This window comes from Micropterus dolomieu, linkage group LG03 (genome assembly GCF_021292245.1).
Source record: "Micropterus dolomieu isolate WLL.071019.BEF.003 ecotype Adirondacks linkage group LG03, ASM2129224v1, whole genome shotgun sequence".
Taxonomy (NCBI): domain Eukaryota; kingdom Metazoa; phylum Chordata; class Actinopteri; order Centrarchiformes; family Centrarchidae; genus Micropterus; species Micropterus dolomieu.
The window spans coordinates 18,821,864-18,839,632 of record NC_060152.1 but is presented as its reverse complement, the minus strand read 5'-3'; the positions used below and the strand labels follow the sequence as shown (position 1 = coordinate 18,839,632).

The following is a 17,769-nucleotide window of genomic DNA, read 5'->3' as shown; positions in this document are numbered from 1 at the left end:
CTCCAGTTATTCTAGGTCTGGAGTGGGAGGAAATCAAAGCAGGGACAATGATCAGGTTGGTGTGTGTGTCTCATGGTGGAAACCCCCTAGCCAATCTCCACTGGACCAAGGTAAATCTTCTGCACCATTTGCTAAGGAGGCTTTGTAACACACAGTCACTCTGGCAGAATCTGAAATTTTAGTTTATGAACTTGCAGTGTAGGTTTCCCATTCTTAGTAGCTTCTCTACTTCATTGACTGCACCATATGGGACTGTGCAACTATTCAAACATATTCTTAATGTTACCTTTTTTTAAATTTCACATGTTCATCTGTTTGTCAGAATGGAGAAGTTCTGTCCACTATTTGGCAGGAGGACATTGTGATGCAGAAGTCCAGCAGTATCCTCAACCTGAAGATCACCCCTGCGGACAACCAGGCAGTGTTGTGCTGTGAGAGCATCAATCTGGTGTCCCTGTCACCTCTTTCTCTCAGCCGCAAAATCACTGTGCTCTGTGAGTGAAAATAATACTTAATATAGTGTACAGCGCTGAAACGCACACACACACTTACACACACACAAAGCCTTGGCAGGACTCGCAGCAATGGATTATTAAGGATATGGACATGAGGCAGAGGAATATAATAAGAGTCTTACCTCCAAAACCTATTCTTTTGCTGTCCCAGCACAAATTCTAATGCTAATATCATTAATGAAACTAATGGTTATTATGGCTGCAGCCCATATTTCCGACTGCCTCCAGATTAGTATCACTGCATGCTCTTTCATAGCTACTACACTAATTCAGCTGAATTGCTTCAATGCACAATCCCGAGGCAGTAAAGCCTACACTTTGTGCTACAGAAGCGCCCATGGTTAATAGATTATACTTTTCTCTCTGAATATAAAATGTTTGTTTCAGCAACAATAAAACAAATACAGAATTAATATTCAGCAGCCACGGTGAATTAAGTCTAACAATAGCCTGATTTCCCCTACAGAGCCAGACAAAGTAAGTCAGAGCTTTAAATGCCGTGAGATTGATGTACCTGTTCCATGTAAATGTTTGAATTAGGATCGGCCCATGCAGAAATCTCTTGCACATGCTGTGTGAACGTGGCTGAAGTTACTTTTCTCACCAAGCTCCAAACAGGCCCTTGTGCCATGCCTTCCATTCATCCATTCAGGGATGTTGCAAATGAGTTGCTGACTGCCTGACTGAGCTCTAGGCACTGGCAGAAGCTGGAGGGACCAGAATATGTCTCACCGGTGTAATATGAATATGCCTCTTTTACCTCATGGCTTTCTGTGTGTCATGCACAAATGCGTCCCATTCTGTGTCTCATGTGGGGCAGACACGGATAAGTATAAGATTTACATATATGACCCCTCCTTCCCCATGTCTGCCAGCTCAGTCCCCAGCCTTTGTACTCCCCCGAAGGCTTTATGCAGCTGCATCACTTTGCCTGCAGCAATTGTACCCTGTCTCCCCCTGTGGTTAAAAAGAAGCATACTTTAGAAATCACAGTGAAAACCTCCAGAGAAAACAAGTTGCCACTCAAAGTGATTTTCCCTCTCACCCTTGATACAGCTCTATGTTTCACATCCAAAAATAGTTGTGCTACCACTGTGATCAGAATAGGTAGCTGTTGAATGCGCTATTCACTGGGCGATATTTTCACTGACTTGTCTTGCCTATATGTGTGTGCATCAGTTGAGCCTGCAGAGGTGACACTGTTGGGATCGTTCAAGGCAACTGAGGGGCAGGACTTGAATCTGACCTGCTACGCCAGCTCCAGTAATCCCCCTGTCCAGATCCGCTGGTGGCTGGGCTACAAGGAGCTCAACTCCTTTGTTGTCACTATGGAAGAGGTGAGACTACACAGCGCACAACCAGCAAAAAGCTGAAATCTATCTATCTAAGCAGGTAGACAAGTACAATATTGGCAAGAGGCAGTGTAGACAATGAGCTATAATTGGAAACCGCAATGGTCAGTTTAAAGAGAATACTAAGAAAGGGTATGTTCTTGTTTCTTTTTTTGTGAAAGGCATAAAAGATTAAGTGCAACAGCATTGCCCTTCAGCCAAGTGTGCCTTTAGGGTACACATAAAAAAACATTTAAAATGCCTCCCGTTGAATTAAAAGAATCCTCAAAATGAAATGTGACCTCATGTGAACCTTTATAGATGAACGAAAATGGTATGACCATGAGCAGTCTCTGAATAGGCCGGCTGTAGCTTTGCAATTGAATCACCAGACGATTCCAAAAAGAGTATTCTGCTGCTCTTCTCTTTTGTGTATGTTAATAAGATCAAAGTGAATAAAAGCTGACACAGAAGATGAGCATTATTAAACAAGCTCTTTATTCATCTGGCAGCAGGATTTTCATTTGATCTTACACAAGGCACTCAATGTGCTGTGTGTGAGCTTTAATGCATCTGAAACAGTGTGAGGTTAATGAAGACTGACGTTCCTGTCCAGTGTCTTTGTTAGTCTTTCTGACTGTGGCTTTTACTGTAATTACCACAATAATAGCTTTAATAACCAGATGTGCTGCATAGGCATGACCACTATCAGGCAGGTGCAAAATGACACTTTGCTCAATTTATAACCGTGTGTAAAGCGGGAGAGTCAGATGAATATGCTTATTTATCACAGACCATGCACAACATCAGTTATTACAGTAGCTAATTTGCCATCTGTATTCGCCAAGACAAACCAGTGTGAGTTGTTTTCCTCTCCAGTTTTTTTCCTCTCTTTTCTGAGAATAAGACTGTCTCCCAGTTGAACTGTCGTGTGCTTTGTGTCTGCAGGGAGACAATGGTGGGATGACAACCATGTCCAACATAACCCACCGGGTCTCCCGGGAGGAGGATGGGCTGAAACTCACCTGTGAGGCTTTCAACAGGGGAACACACTTCTCCAAGACCCAGATCTCCAAACTTACTGTGTACTGTGAGTGAGCTTAAGTGTAGTCTATTGAAACTGTTGTATCTTTAGTAGAAAAAGCCTTCATAAAAAAATCTCCAAGGAGAATGAAATTTTTGGTATCTTTTTTTTCTGTCTTATCAAAAACACATCCATCATGGTTCAGGAAGGGTGAATTGTAATTACAACTCAGAATGCCAAGAAACACAAAAAGCAAGCACAGCTCTTGACAAATATAATCCTTGACACATAATGAGTGACTATTTACAGGCTGGCTTTGTCATATTTGTCTTTGAGGAAATGTTTTCACAGATTTTGAACTTGAAAAAAATAATACCAAAACTAAGTAGGTAAAACTGTCAAAGAATTCCATGATCAGATTTTTCTTGCTGATCCTTTAACACACAACAGACCCCCCTCAAAAGGTGTGGCTCGATTCTCCTCCTCAAGATGTCCCCCTTCGTTCAGGAACAACAGTCCGTCTCATCTGCTTCTCCACTGGAGGAAATCCCACTGGGACTCTGACCTGGTTTAAGGTTAGTGTGTACTGCATATGCATGTCTGTCTGTATGTGTGTGGTTTGTACTGTATGTGTAGGGCAGTTAGCCTTCTCTGTGTAATATCTTTCCTTCCTGTTTTAGAATGGAAAGGCTGTAACTGATGCACTGATGCAGACTTCCTTTGATCGGGGTGTGGCTCGGGAACTGGTCCTGGTCCTGACAGCAAGTGACAACATGGCTACCTACAGCTGTGATTCCACAAATAAGGCAAAGAAGGCCATCTCTGCAGACACTAAGCTCATGGTTCACTGTGAGTTTAACTGGAGCTCTAACACATAAACACACCCTGACACCTTTTATTCCAGTCTAACTCAGCTGAAAGCACAATATCAGATAAATAGATTTGCTATAAACACAACCACAGATTTTCAGCTACATCAGTTTATGCTCTTCATATTGATATTGTAAGTGAGTTAAGATTGTGTTTTCTTATTTACTCCATGGTTCTCTCCAGTTCCAGCAGTAAGTATCAAGATCACAACCAAACAGGAGGAGCTACGCAGGGGTCAGATGCTAACCCTGGAGTGCCAAGTTGGAAGCAGTAACCCAAAAGCCAGCATCTTCTGGAGATTGGGCGCACTCAGGTTTGGCAAGGCAGTGGGTGGAGAGGCCCGTGGCAGACAATGACACATGCTGATAGGAGCATTTTCCTGCAAAAGTATATGGCTAATTCAGTGTCAGAGGGAGTTTCAATAACTGATGTTTATCTTGTTAAATGTGGCAATATGTATGATTTCTTGGAAAACTTGAACTCCCCCGCTGATTGGATTTTCTGAATGGGATTTTTGTCCTAGGTTCCAGGGAGTGGAGCAGTCGCCTACGAAAGCTAAGTTTGGCGGTGTGTCAGTGCACAGTTCTCTTTCCCTGAATTTAAGCTCACAGCACCACAATCAGAGGGTAATTTGCCAGGCCTACAGTCCTGTGTTAGAGGAGGGGGCTTACACATTCTTCAAACTCCATGTGCTCTGTAAGTAGAGGGTGAATTATTTGTTAATTTTTTTCTCTCTCTGTGTTGTTTGTTTCCTTCTCTCTTCTGGGCTAGTGACCAAGAGATGTGATTTGCATGAATCTTAAACGATGCATAATCATGATCTATGATGGCGCGAATGTAAGCTGCTTTACTGGTGTACTTTTGCACAGAAATTGCCGGTGTATTGTATGTGTGTGATTTTTTTATTTACTGGAAACCTTTGTTGTGATGTGTGGGTCTGTTGAGCTCTGTGGCAGTGTGTCCTAATTGTGCATTTGCTTTGCTGCATGGCCATGTTTGTCTTTGATGCCATTTCACAGGCAGCAGCCAGCCACTTCTTCAAAGCTTGGTACTGTGTATGAGCATGAAGGAATGTCACTGTGTTTGTGTGGAGCTGCAGTTGGACAACAGTACTGTCACTCGTCATTTTAATGCCTGTCCCTCTCCCTCCCGCGTTGCCTTCCTCCCCCGTTGTCTAAGTATGTGAAGTTGGTTAGATCTGGAATTATTGGTGGGATGTCAACTTTCTACCGGTTTGACTCTCATTAGTGTCTCTTACTGCTTCATGCTCAACATATTTTATGTGTCTTTGTGTTCTCTCTTGCTGGTTCTTGTTATTGTGTGGGCCGGAGTTTGTATTTGTGCCTCTGCCTCGTGTATTTTTGGTGTAAATCCAACTTACTGTAGCTGTATCCGTGTCCCATTTCTGTATCAGACCCACCAGAGTTCAGCCCCAAGCAGCCAACGCAGGTCCAGGTGGTGGAGGATGACATGGCAACCATCCCGCTGCTGGTCTCAGCTAACCCAGAGGAGGTCTCCTGCATTTGGCGGCATCGCGGGAAGAAGCTGGACAAAGGTGATCCAGGGCTGTGTGATGGCTCTATAAACCAGGTCCTAGTTGAGCTGAGCCAGCAAGTAAGCACTCAGCTCTGCCATTCAGGGTCTGAATAAAACATGGCAGGTTAGCCAGCATGGGACCCTGCCAAATGTGATTCTCATTATGGCTCTAATGTATGCAGTCTAAATGAGGATTGCTGTCTCCCTGAATACAACACAACGGTTCTAAACCTGGCTTCTCCTCCAGGCCGGTGTCATCAGGGCCCTGCTGCACCCACTCTCTTTCTCTGTTAACTCTGTTAGCTCCATCATATGCAGCCCCCACCATAAAATGACTGTATCCTGAATATGGAAATCCACCTATTACATTACATTTTGAGTGCAGTGGTACAGGAGGTGTCTCTCACGCAGGCTATTGTTGGCTTGATGTGGGAATCCTGCCAGGCCAATCAATAATGCAAGATTAGATGTCACTTAGAGACCAGTGGCCAGAGGACATGCGGTTGATGAGCGTGTAATGAATACTTAATTTACTATTGGTTCGCATGTGTGTGTATGTGTATGTGTGTGTGTTAATGTTTTTGTACAGAGAAGGATCCGCGCTTCCAATGGTCGCTGATGATCAAGAATGTGACGAGGAAAGATGCCGGACTTTACACTGTGGAGTGTACAAATGATGAGGGTGTCAACCAAACCTCTATCAGGCTGGACGTTCATTGTAAGAATCGGCACACAGCGAACGGATGAGCAGACACATGCATTCTTGCGCCCACACACGCACATGTTTGTGTTTTATGTTGAAGGCAGTATTCTATGTGATTATTCAAACAAAATACATTTGAACTAGGGCTGGGCACATTAAAACGTATTATTATCGCGTTAACGCATTAATTAATTAACGCTGACAATTATTTTATCACACGTTAACGCAGTTTTTATTTTATTATTATTAGTTTTAATGTCCCTTCCTCACTGGATCTGAATACACATACAGTCAAACCATGGGTGTGGAGGGGCGGGATGTTGATCAGCCTGCAAATCACCCACCCAAACAAGCAGTGGAGGGAGGCTTCGTCAGACTAAGCTGTCATCTTTTTTCCATATTTTTCCATAGTTTTGTAGACATCGTCCCAACCCTACTTAACAGACTGTTTCTGCTGCTCCCTGATAAAAGATACCTGATCAAGGTACTGATACCTGTTCAAAAACCAAAAAAATTGGACTCTGAGGGTAACTTGTTTTAACAAGCTAGATAAAAGGTAATGCAGTGGCAAATAACTTTGGTTTAATATTTAATTTGATTTTATTGATTTGATTAAGAAATATTTTATTGCTACTGTGTAAAGGGAATACTGCTGGTAAAAAGCACCTTATTTGTTTAAAGTGTTTGCAAACCACATGTTATTACACTTTTGTGTATATAGCAGTACATATAAATTAAAATTGTGCAATACACTACTTTAGAATTCATTATTCAATTTTACGCATAACATGCGATTAATCGGGCTTAACAATTTTAATCGTTAATAATTAATAACTAATTTAAACATTTCAAGTTCTTACTACAAGAAAAAATTGGATAATTGTTCCTGTAGATTACTTGGCACATAACTGTAATTTTGTGTTTTGATAATTGTTTTTGTGTCACCTTTGAAGCAAGTTTGATTATTAACAGTAGTTTCTAAGTTTATTGGAAGCACCCAACAAACCACAAAAGAGAAAAAAGATGGAAGAGAAAAAACAGAAACTACTTTTCAACCACATCATCTGTCTCTGTTGAACAGCCTTCTTCCTTTTAAATATGGAAAATGAGCACAATATTTCTTGCATGTGATTTGAATCTGTAGGCTGCTAACATTATGTCTTTGAACTTGTCAAAGCCGCTAAGTTTCAGAACCATCAGTGCATCCACACACTGACACACCCAAAAAACAACAATGACTTTCAGCTCCTGCTCTGCTAACATGCCTCATTAAATTAGGCCTGCACGCATGGCTGTGCACCTCCACTGCTGCCCGGGGCCAGCCTTGAGCTCCAGGCCCTCTGCCCCGATACTGATGATTTAATAATGGAAGTGTTGAAAATGTAGGTCTGCCTGTTTCGCAAAAACCCATGGTACTCTCCTAATGGATTCTGCCGTCCTGATCTGACTGGGCTTGACAGTTGTAGATATTCATTATGTATGGAGGATTGTAGTAGCTTTTATGGGTGCCAGTGTAGCCCACTTTACAATGTCGGTCTTGGTTAGCGCGCCAACATGGGTGGAACACACCAACCCAGAGGTCTGTGTCTCTCTAGTGTTCCCCACCACTGTTCTCCAAATGTGAACATAGGTTTAGACAAGTAGGCACTAATGGCCTTATTTTTGCGAGTACATGGCACCCGTGGGAAGTATAAAAAGCTTGTGAAGTAGAGGTGAAGAAAGACAAGAAGAGGAGCAATGCAGTCAGGAATGAGAGATGATTTGATGAAGTGAGGAATCAGAGGAGGGGCAATTGGTCAGTCTGTCATTGTCCATATGGGGATGTGCTGTCAGTGGAGGGCCTTGTGGGTCACATGACAAATACTCAGTTTGGTTGCAGAAGCATCCAACATATAGGGAGGTTAATGGCATTGTATCTGAAAAACAGAGGTTAATTAAGACACGGTTATGAACAAGTTCAAAGGCAAACAAGTGTAAGAGTAATTACAACAATGCAGCACGCCTGCTTAATGGTTTGGCAAATTATTTGTCCCACATTGGCATGTTAACCTTTGGTCCTGCCTTTGCCTTGTCCCTTTTTCTTACTCTCAGATGCTCCCAGTGTCAAGGCAGAGAAAGACCCTGTGTTTGTGAACCTGGGGGAAACAGCAGACCTGATATGTGTGGCGGATGCCAACCCCATTATATCTGGCATGTTCTCTTGGAAATTGCTGGTGAGAGCTTGGATACACACACACTTACATATAACACACACACACACACACACACAAAAACACACACAGAAACACAGCCATCCCCTGAATTATATTTCCTTTATCTGGCTTCCTTTCTATTATTTTATCCGTTCTTACCGTTTATCACTGGCCTTTCTAAATGCACAGATGCACCATATTTCACTGGCTCTAACTATCCTTCCACCCCACCTCTTCCTGCTCCACACTAAGCCCAAATCCAGAAAAATAGCTTTCATTACTGCTGCATGACTAAAGGGCACATTCGTCAATGTGGCGTGGTCTCTGTATCTACTGATGCCTTCTCTGGTCTAACCCACCCCCTGGCAGTACTGTGTGTCCCGCTTTCAACCTTTACAGCCCCTCCCTTTCTCTTTCCCTGTGGCTCTTCAACCCTTGGCATTATCTTTCTTTGTCCTCAGAGCTTGTTCCCCCGATGGCCCTTCACATCCCCACCTCAAGCTCTGATGGTTTCCTGCTCAACTCTCCCTCACTGTCAACCTGTCCTACTCTTGCACAGCCCCCCCCAAATCCAGCCCTCACCCAGGAGGAGGACAGTGGGTATTGAGGGATAGCTGCTGTCTGCCGCTTATTCTCCCTCACTCTGTCTTCCACAGGGAGAAGAAGAGGTGGAGATGGGAGAGGAGACTCAGGAAGACGAATCTGGCCTTCTGACCATCCATAATGTGACTCGGGCTCATGCTGGTCTTTACCAGTGCACAGCCAATAATGGCATAGAACCCCCTGCCACTGTAGATGTGCAGCTGGTAGTGCAATGTGAGTGTGTAGTATTCATTCTCAGTGTCAGAGGAGACAAAACATATGTGGAGCCTTATTTGTGGGAAAATGCAGATGTTTTTGTACCGACAAAAGCATGTATTGTGTCTGGTTTCTGCATGAATAACCTCCATTCCCATCTTTTGTAGTCAAACCAGAGCTTCAGAAAGGATCCCAATGGAGTAAGGTAGCAAGTAGAGGAGATGGCACCACTACAGCTGAGGTAGTGTGTCAGGCAGAAGGTATCCCTCGTGTCGACTTCTCATGGGAGAAAAATGGTGTACTCATGGACTTTGCAAACCCCAGGTCTGAGAGTAGGCAATAATCTATTTCAAATGCTTTTCTTACCATTCTTTTCACCATTAACTTTGGTGCTACTGTCAGCATTTGGTCACATATTGATGAATTCTCCCAATTAGATTAGGTTGTAACCTAATGTAATACTTTTCTTTTGCTATATCTTGCTATTTCACCAATAAATCCAGATTTAGTGAATTTAATACTTTGCTTTTTCACTATGCAAATACCTGTTTAATGCTTCTTTGATGTGTGAAATTGGGTGACTGCAATCTGCAGGACATCAAAATCCCTGCTGTCTGCATGCTCAGGATTTATCTCTTTTTGTGTGTGTTTGGGGGTGTGTGTGCGCGTGTGCGTACGTGCCTGCTGCAGGTATGAGATGCGGACCATGAGGGAGGGCTCCTTCCACACCAGCACTGTTCGAGTAGTAAATGTGAGCGCAGCCCTGGACTATGCTGTCTTCAGCTGCACTGCTCGCAACTCACTTGGGGAAGACAAGCTAGACATCCAGCTCGTCAGCACAAGTACTGTATCTATGTATATTTGTGTTTTCTGTGTGTATGGGTGAGTGTCTGGGGATGACTGAGATTCTCTCCACAACATCCTTTTTCAATGTCCTGGAGAAACTATGTATCTCCAAAATGTCAACTTTTCATGAGCTAAGAAAAACAACTCTGACTCAGCGAATAGTAGCAATACATTTTTCAGATAATTCAATGGGATTTTATGGTTTATTTGGCTTCAGATTTAGAAGAATTGTCTCCTTTCATAAAGGAACACTTCATCCTTCTCACTACTTTGGTTTAGTTTCAAATCACCAAATTCAGAGATAAGTGGTTTTCCTTAGACAATAACCTTGTGTAAAAAACTGCATAAAAAGTTTTCCCCAATTAAATCAAATGACTCTGTTGTATTAAAGGGTCACTATTAATACCAAGCCACTGAGAATGAACTCTTTAGTAATTTACTAATTGGTTTGGTTATCTGGCCTGCACATAGACTATATAATTGATTCTTACAGTTCTCATCAACACACTCTCCCCAATCTTTCCACCAAATAAGCAACAGTATTATGCTACCAACCTAGTGTTGGGCTGTAATAATATTACTTTTCCCAGTAACTAAGTAGTGTAACTAATTACTTTTCTAAAACGGCAATTTTATCACTATAGTTACTAAGGCAAGTAACGCTGCATTACTCATTACTGAACGCACCATCCTTTTGTTGTTGGTTTTTTTTTTTTTTTTTAACCTGTCCTGCCCAGCAGCCTGGTATAGAGTATGATAAGCTGGATACCATATTGTGCCAGACATATTTTACTTTAACAAGAGAGTATTAATATACTCCTTTGTCTGTTTTATTATTTATTTAATAATGTATTGATTTGTCACCGGCTGGACAAAAGCACAGAGAAAGGACAACACCTGCAAGAGAGGAGGGGATGGAAGGTGGGGGACAACAGGGAATAGGAGAGGGAAACACCAATTGCAGAAAGCAACGAAACCTGCAATAGAACAGAGAGGGGGGCTTGGTGAGGAGAAAAACAACAACAAACAAACAAACAAACAATAAAAATAATAATAATAGTAAAAGACAACGCACCATCCTTGACGTAAATCCACGACCGTGCGGCTGCTCAGCTGCACCGGACTTTTTTTTTTTATCAAGTCCGCTGATAGCCAAACACTAAAGGAAGAATGTAGAACGAGGAGGGGAGGTGTTCTTTCCAGAGCTGTAAGTAGCTGCTGCCGTTATTGTGTCACAGTCTAATGGTATTTTCAGACCAAACGCGAATTTAATCCTTGCGACGCTTTCCTCGCGTGTGTACATTCGCTGCAAGTGTTCACACACAACGCGAGAAGGCGATTAGAACTCGCTCGAGTTGGAAATATTCAACTTACACGAAGGCCTTCGCGTCGCTTCGTGCCGCCCGACAGGAAATCGCGGCTCTACGCGTCTTTGCATTGACTTTGCATGTAAACTCACCGCCCCGAACGCTCGTTTCGCTTTTGGTCTGAAAGCACAATAAGATGCAAAGAACATTGTCATCTAGTGTAAACTCTGTGCGACCAGCAAAAAGCTTTCCACCGCGAACATTTCTACATCTGATTTATTGAAGCATCTGCTGAAGCAGCACAGCAACGTGGAACTCACAGAAAGAAACTCCGGGAGCTGCTGTCACTGATGCTTGGACTCGTTGGGAGAGAGTGGCGTTAACATAACGTTGCTAAATAGGCCTACTGGTCTTATAAACTGACTACATGTGCAGTAAAACAGCTGTTTAAAAGTCGGGTTTTACTTGCTTTATTTTTTTAGTTCAGCCGGTGGCGTTAAGAAACGATAGGCCTAGGCTATATGCTTTTTAAAAACCACACTCCTTACTGCTGTTATGGGTATGATTAAAAAGTCGGGGGAGACTGCTTTGTTTGGGAGTGAAGGGCGGTGGTAGGGAAAGCTGTGTTTCCCATGATCAGCCTATAATTTGGATAATTATCAACACTGACCGCCACATATTGATTTTCCAAATTTTTACTAGGCATATTTAAAATAATTTTTCATTAAGGAGCTGTATTGAGGAGCATATATTCGTGCAGCACCTCCTGGCTCGCTCCCTCTTTCTCTATCTCTCTCTCGCTCTCTCTCTCTCTCTCTCCCTCTTTCTCATGAACACCGCTGCACAAACCTATCCAAGGTTAGAATACCATGTCATTCTGTGGGAAACACTGGAAAGTAATATAGTAACGTAACTAGTTACTTTTATCACCCAGTAATAAGTAAAGTAATAATATTACTTTTTTAAGGAGTAATAAGTAACTACTAATATATTACAATTTCTGAGTAACTTGCCCAACACTGTACCAACCTAGAGCCTAATTAAAGGAGTGGATTGTGAAAAAAGTCCAGCATCTAGTGGTAAAAAGACACAGATTAAGACTCATAGTGTTATAGGACTATAGAGTGTAGAGTGTATGGGAAATTCACTAGCCTTTGCGTCTGTGTCTGCTCGATGTGTAAGGAACTGTTTGCTAAAGCAACACCTTAAACTTATACAGTATTGTACGTTAGGCCTGTGTTACCGTTTTTTTGGTTTATTGAGTCTTTCTGCTCCCTAGCGGTCAAAAATCACCTAATGCAGCTTTAAACAAATGGCATAGGATCAAAGTCAGTGGTTAGGGCACACAACATTTTGGGATTATGCATATCACGTACTTGGCAGCGGAGCAGCAAATTTTTCCTTTGGTTCTAATTTGGCAGCATCTCAAAATAATTGTGTCTGTGCTGCTTTGTCCAAGTTTTATCAGCCTTTTCCAGCAACATTACAATAGTGTGGGAGGGCCATTGAACATGCAAAATTCTGTAGTAGGGCTGTAGAGTGTCAGCCCTTTAAGGAACTTATTCTTTTGCATTATCTCTACCTTATCATTTAGCCCATAGCACTACTTCACTTCTCCTTCAGATAAATGCTGCGTGTTCAGACTTTTCTGCCTTCAAGCTACCAGTGTATCCTTGCACCGCCACCATTATCAACACAGTCCTGCTCTCAGCAAAGGCCCACAGCCATCATTGGACACATTTAATGTTTACTATAAAAACCATAAAATACAATCCAAGACTGCCCCTGTTTTTCTCCAGTTGTTTTTTTGCTGTGAATATTCATAATTAATCTGACGCAGTGATAATAAATTTTATATGCTTCCTTATCATTTTAGAGCCCGAGAGGACGAGAGTTTTTTTTTTTCTTAGCTTGGTGCTTTTTGGATTTGAAGGAGACGAGATCCAAATAAGGCTGACCTCTTTGCCCTGGAATCTTATGAGTGGAGCTGATAGTGGGAATTATTTACTCTGCAAACTGGGCTGCAGCCTGGAGCCGAGTACAGCATCCCTTCTTAGGTTGCTCAACTATCTCTCCTCCTTCTCTCCTTGACTATCTCTCCCTCTGCCCCCAAAACCACCCTTCCTTTTCCCCTCCATGCTCAAAATGCTAAATAATCCACTTTCCCTTCACATCCCTGACTGAAGCAGTGCCTCATGTCAGACTGAAGGCCTGGTTAGCCTCCTTTGATCTTTGTTCACAATATTGATAATAATCAAGAGGCGTCCTATAATCGTTGCATGACTTTGGTTGGATAAATTGGACAACTTTGTTTTGAGAGGAATCAGCCATAGCACTGCCCATGTTTCCTGATCATTCATACAACAAAGTACAACCTTAGGATAATGCACATAAGGAGTGCACTGTTAAAAAATGCTAAGCTGTTGCTGTCAAAAAGTGTGCTTGAATAAAGTGTGATTAAGAAGAGATAAACTGAAAAAGGCTCACTGACACGTTTTGACCATGGTGATCATTTCTCCTCCCTAATTTCATTTTATTTACACTTTATTCTATTTATTTATCATAATTATCAATTTTCCGCATTAAATCTTCCAGACTAAAAATACTGTATGACTAAAATAAGTGTCAGCCTGAAATCAGTCCAACAATAAAACATTTGCTCTGATTTAAACAGTTAGTACAGGTATTTCTGATATGTTGTAAGAATAATTGTGTTTTCAAACACAGTTGTATGATTAACAGTGGGAAATGGGAAAAGTGAGATTATCTCAAACCACTTGTGTTCCTCTTCTATTTCTACCAAGACCAAACTAATATCATTTTGTGTATTTATAACCACTCCAAAGCAGAGAGGGAGACAACAGGGGAGACACGATTCTATAGGCCAGCAGGGCCTCCTCGTGCTTTATTTGAGTCTGCAGATAATCACTCAACTATCTCATGGCACACATCTCCATTTCATAACACCTAAAGCCTTTTCAAATAGCCACCTGTTGAGTGAAGGTGTTCTGCTCTTTGCCTGTATTCTCACAAAATCAAGAGCACATTTTGTATTTCCCACATTTCATATTTTCTTTCGCCCCCAGGTCATCCAGATCCCCCTTTATCATTTCGCCAAGTCACGGTCACCCATGACTCAGTCACTCTGGAGTGGATCCCTGGGTTTGATGGGGGTTTGCAGCAAAAATTTCGTATAAGGTGAGACGTCAAGAACAGATGTTGGTTTAAGAGTGACACCCTTTCATAACCATAGGCTTGTACTTGACAGTGCTTTTTGGTTGACAGATATCGTTGGGATCAATCAGCCAGTTTCCTGTACGTGGACGTCTTTCCTCCCAGAGCAACGACCTTCACTGTCACTGGCTTGCAGCCTGTCACCACCTACAACTTCTCCGTCAATGCCCTCAATGCAATGGGAGAGAGTGGCTATGCTGACAACAATGCAGTACTGACCATCACCACCAAGGGTCAGTTTGGAGTAACCCCAGTTTGACACTGAAAAGACACACACAACCATCTGATGAAGCTATAATAAATGTAACATAGGCTTATTATGCTTACAAGTGTGGCATGTAGGTTTGATGTTATTTTCTTTCTTTCTCTACAGAGGAGCCAGAGTTAGAAGAAGACCCAGCAGATGATGACTCAGTCTCACGGAGTAAGCCTTTTATCACAACACCCTGAAAAAGCTCTTAAGGGCAGTTGGAAATTGCTGTTTGCACAGCAGCTAGCTTCATTTGGCTAAATCATGTTAATGTATGCACCTCCAAGGCTGTTAATGTTTGCTCTATGAGAGTTAGCGGTTGTCATGGCACCCACCCATACTTTTCCCCCTCTGCTAGTCTTTAATCAATAAAGACAATTGAGAGAGTGGCTGTCTCGGTCAGTTTTTATCCTTCTGAATTTCCATATTACTTCCTATTTAACTTTCATTGCTATGCACTGAGCTAATGTTTCTAATGTATTGTGAACTAGGTGCAGGTGGACTGTCTGCCTATTTGACAGTAGTGTCCACAGTGGTGTTTGGAGTCATGCTGGTATGTAATTCACTGGGCTGCTTCTTTGGATTGAGGTGGAAAAAGAGGCGAGGCCAGACAGGTAACCATAATGCTCTTTTCATCTGCGGATATGAAAGCATTTCCTCCGTCACTTTCTGTTATTACGATGTCCTGATTCCTCAACAAAACTCTAAAAAGATTACTCCAAACCATGATGCAATTGTCAGCTCAGCCTCTCACTCTCTTCTCATCTCCCCATGTCCCTCTGTCTATCTGTCTATCTGTCTCCTCTTCTTGTGCTCATTCTCTAAGCCTCCACCTCCTGCCACATTCATCCTTCAAAGCTGTCACTTCTGTGTTCCAACCATATATTTTATCTCATTTGCTAGCGTTATGTTCTTCCTCTGTCTCTCCTTCTGTCTCTTTCTATTTGTTCTTCAACTCTCAGGTTCTCACCTCTCTATCTCTTATTTTTCATTCCTCACCTTCCTTTGCCCTCTGGTTTTTACGTAGATTTTCACAGCTTACTTGTCTTTCATTCACTCTCACTCTTTCGCCCTATTATTGCTCTGAGACGATGCTCCTCCCTTCAAGTTCTAATTTCCTAAAACTAAGCCTCTTTTCTCCTGTTCCCATTCCCCCTGCAGGGGGTAGAGGAGACAGTGCGTTGGATGGAAAGAAGAATGAAGAGGAGGGGTAAGTTAAGGCCCTGCAGTAGAAGTAATAAAGAGACACACATCCAATCCACTTTAAGAAGTCTAAGACCTGATCCATTGGCTGACCCAGCTACTAAAAAAGCCAGGCAGGCAAAAAAAAGCGGTCAATATCCATTTATATTAGTGTCATCAAATCTGCACCACAATACTGCAACATACAGTATGTGCCACATGATATGTTGTAATTAACAACTTGTAGGTGTGTATGTAGGAAAAAAGGTTTCGAGTGTCTCTCAAATTCATATTGTAGATTAAGAGTTATTGGGAAATAAATCACAAAAGTAAAAGTAGATTACAGGACGTGATTTCTCCATCCAGTTCCAGTCAGTCAACTGTAAGCAACTCCAATAAGTATGAGAGCAGAGAAAAGATCAACACTGCAGCCCAGCACACCCTCCTCATCGACTCTGGATCTGAAACTGACAGCAACGTCTACGAGAGCTATGTGCCGGTAAGAACGGGAGAGAGGAGGACGAAAGAGCTTGATGAGTAGAAAAGAGAACAGGGCTAGTGAGAGAACATGCAGAAACACAGTGAAGGCTTAGTAAACAGATGTTAGGCAGGGGGTGAAAGGAACTGGCAGAAGAGGAAGTGGAGAATTCAGCCATAAGATGGAAAATGGATAGATAAACTAATGAAACAGTTTGCTCTGCATGGAGGTGGAGCATGGATCAATACCTCACAATTAGCATTCAAAATACACATCGATCTCAGAGAAATTATCATTCTGTACTTTAAAAGGGCCAACAAGGATTTGAACCTTGAAGAAAACTGTTGAGTGAGGTAGAAGGAAACAGAATGCATTGTGTTGTAAGGATGGGGTATAATGAAACCCCAAGTCCCAGGCTTTATCTCTCCCCTAATTTAAGAAGGTACTGTAAGGGTTGGTTCACCCAAATTACCAAAAAGATACACTTTCTCACTTAGCTGCAGTGGTATCTAGCCTTGTGTGCAGATCATTTTGGTTTTCTTGGCCCCTTAGATTTCTGCCTACAACCCAATGCTACAGCGATGGTTTTCTCAGCATTACTCTGGGAATTCCACAGACTTCACTGTCAACCATTTTCATAGGGACAATATCTTCTGTCTTCTTCGGTGGTAACAATTAAAACTGTTCACAGTAAGTCTATTCACCACCTTTGCACTGAAGAGGATGCAGTAATCTGCCCTAAACATCTTGGAGATCTAATCTTGGAGCAAAGCAAATAAAACCAAACATATCTGCATGGTTCTTCTAGTGAGAAAATAAGTAATAAGTAATAAGCAAAATAATTTCGGTGAAACGACTCTCCAAGAACTTACTACAGCCCCCCTCTGCACTAACGTTGAATAACACATGTAGAATTGTCATTTACCGGAAGTTTCTTAAGGTCAAATTTGACCTGATGCTATCTCTTCTGTTCCACTCATTGCAGGAAAGCTCCCATTATTATTACCCCACCGGTGACTACATCCCGCCTCTCAGTCCACACGCTGAGGAAACACGCAAGCTTGGTGAGACACAAATATAGCTCAGAGTAAACAAGGCAACAATAAAAACTTAATGTCTAAAAAAGGATGCAAGCAGGAGCTACATCTGGTAAACAACTTGGGCCAACTGGAGTATTTTCAAATTTTTTTAACGTTTGCCACTGGCAATTATTCAAGTATCTTGAATTTGAAAGATTGTAAATGTATTTGTCCATATTTATGTTTTGCGTATTTATATTTCCATTATGCTCTTCAAGATGTCACCCGCCCGCCCGTGGACTGCCACAGCCATTTGTATGAAGATGTAAGAGACGGGGGCCTGTACCAAGACATCCTGTTTTCCTCTCTTCCTTCCCCTCCACCCTTGTTTGACCACAGATTCCTCCCTCAAAGGAATGAGTGGAGATCATCAACCTACCCTCAGGTCTGTAAACAAAACCCCAACCTATCAGACCACCTCTTT

The 17,769-nt window shown here is 42.2% G+C and overlaps 1 protein-coding gene across 1 annotated transcript in view; it reads left to right on the top strand.

Moving 5' to 3' along the window:
• Positions 1-17,769, top strand: part of nphs1 (NPHS1 adhesion molecule, nephrin) — a 40,908-nt gene that overhangs the window by 20,868 nt on the left and 2,271 nt on the right. The window contains exons 11-29 of the mRNA XM_046045297.1: positions 2,795-2,936; positions 3,321-3,445; positions 3,551-3,719; positions 3,924-4,053; positions 4,264-4,436; positions 5,155-5,295; positions 5,866-5,994; positions 8,071-8,192; positions 8,828-8,987; positions 9,137-9,293; positions 9,660-9,811; positions 14,209-14,320; positions 14,408-14,589; positions 14,730-14,780; positions 15,098-15,220; positions 15,768-15,816; positions 16,155-16,287; positions 17,252-17,330; positions 17,564-17,730. Coding sequence (XP_045901253.1) covers positions 2,795-2,936; positions 3,321-3,445; positions 3,551-3,719; positions 3,924-4,053; positions 4,264-4,436; positions 5,155-5,295; positions 5,866-5,994; positions 8,071-8,192; positions 8,828-8,987; positions 9,137-9,293; positions 9,660-9,811; positions 14,209-14,320; positions 14,408-14,589; positions 14,730-14,780; positions 15,098-15,220; positions 15,768-15,816; positions 16,155-16,287; positions 17,252-17,330; positions 17,564-17,730 — 2,496 coding nt within the window. The remainder of the gene's footprint in view (positions 1-2,794; positions 2,937-3,320; positions 3,446-3,550; positions 3,720-3,923; positions 4,054-4,263; positions 4,437-5,154; positions 5,296-5,865; positions 5,995-8,070; positions 8,193-8,827; positions 8,988-9,136; positions 9,294-9,659; positions 9,812-14,208; positions 14,321-14,407; positions 14,590-14,729; positions 14,781-15,097; positions 15,221-15,767; positions 15,817-16,154; positions 16,288-17,251; positions 17,331-17,563; positions 17,731-17,769) is intronic.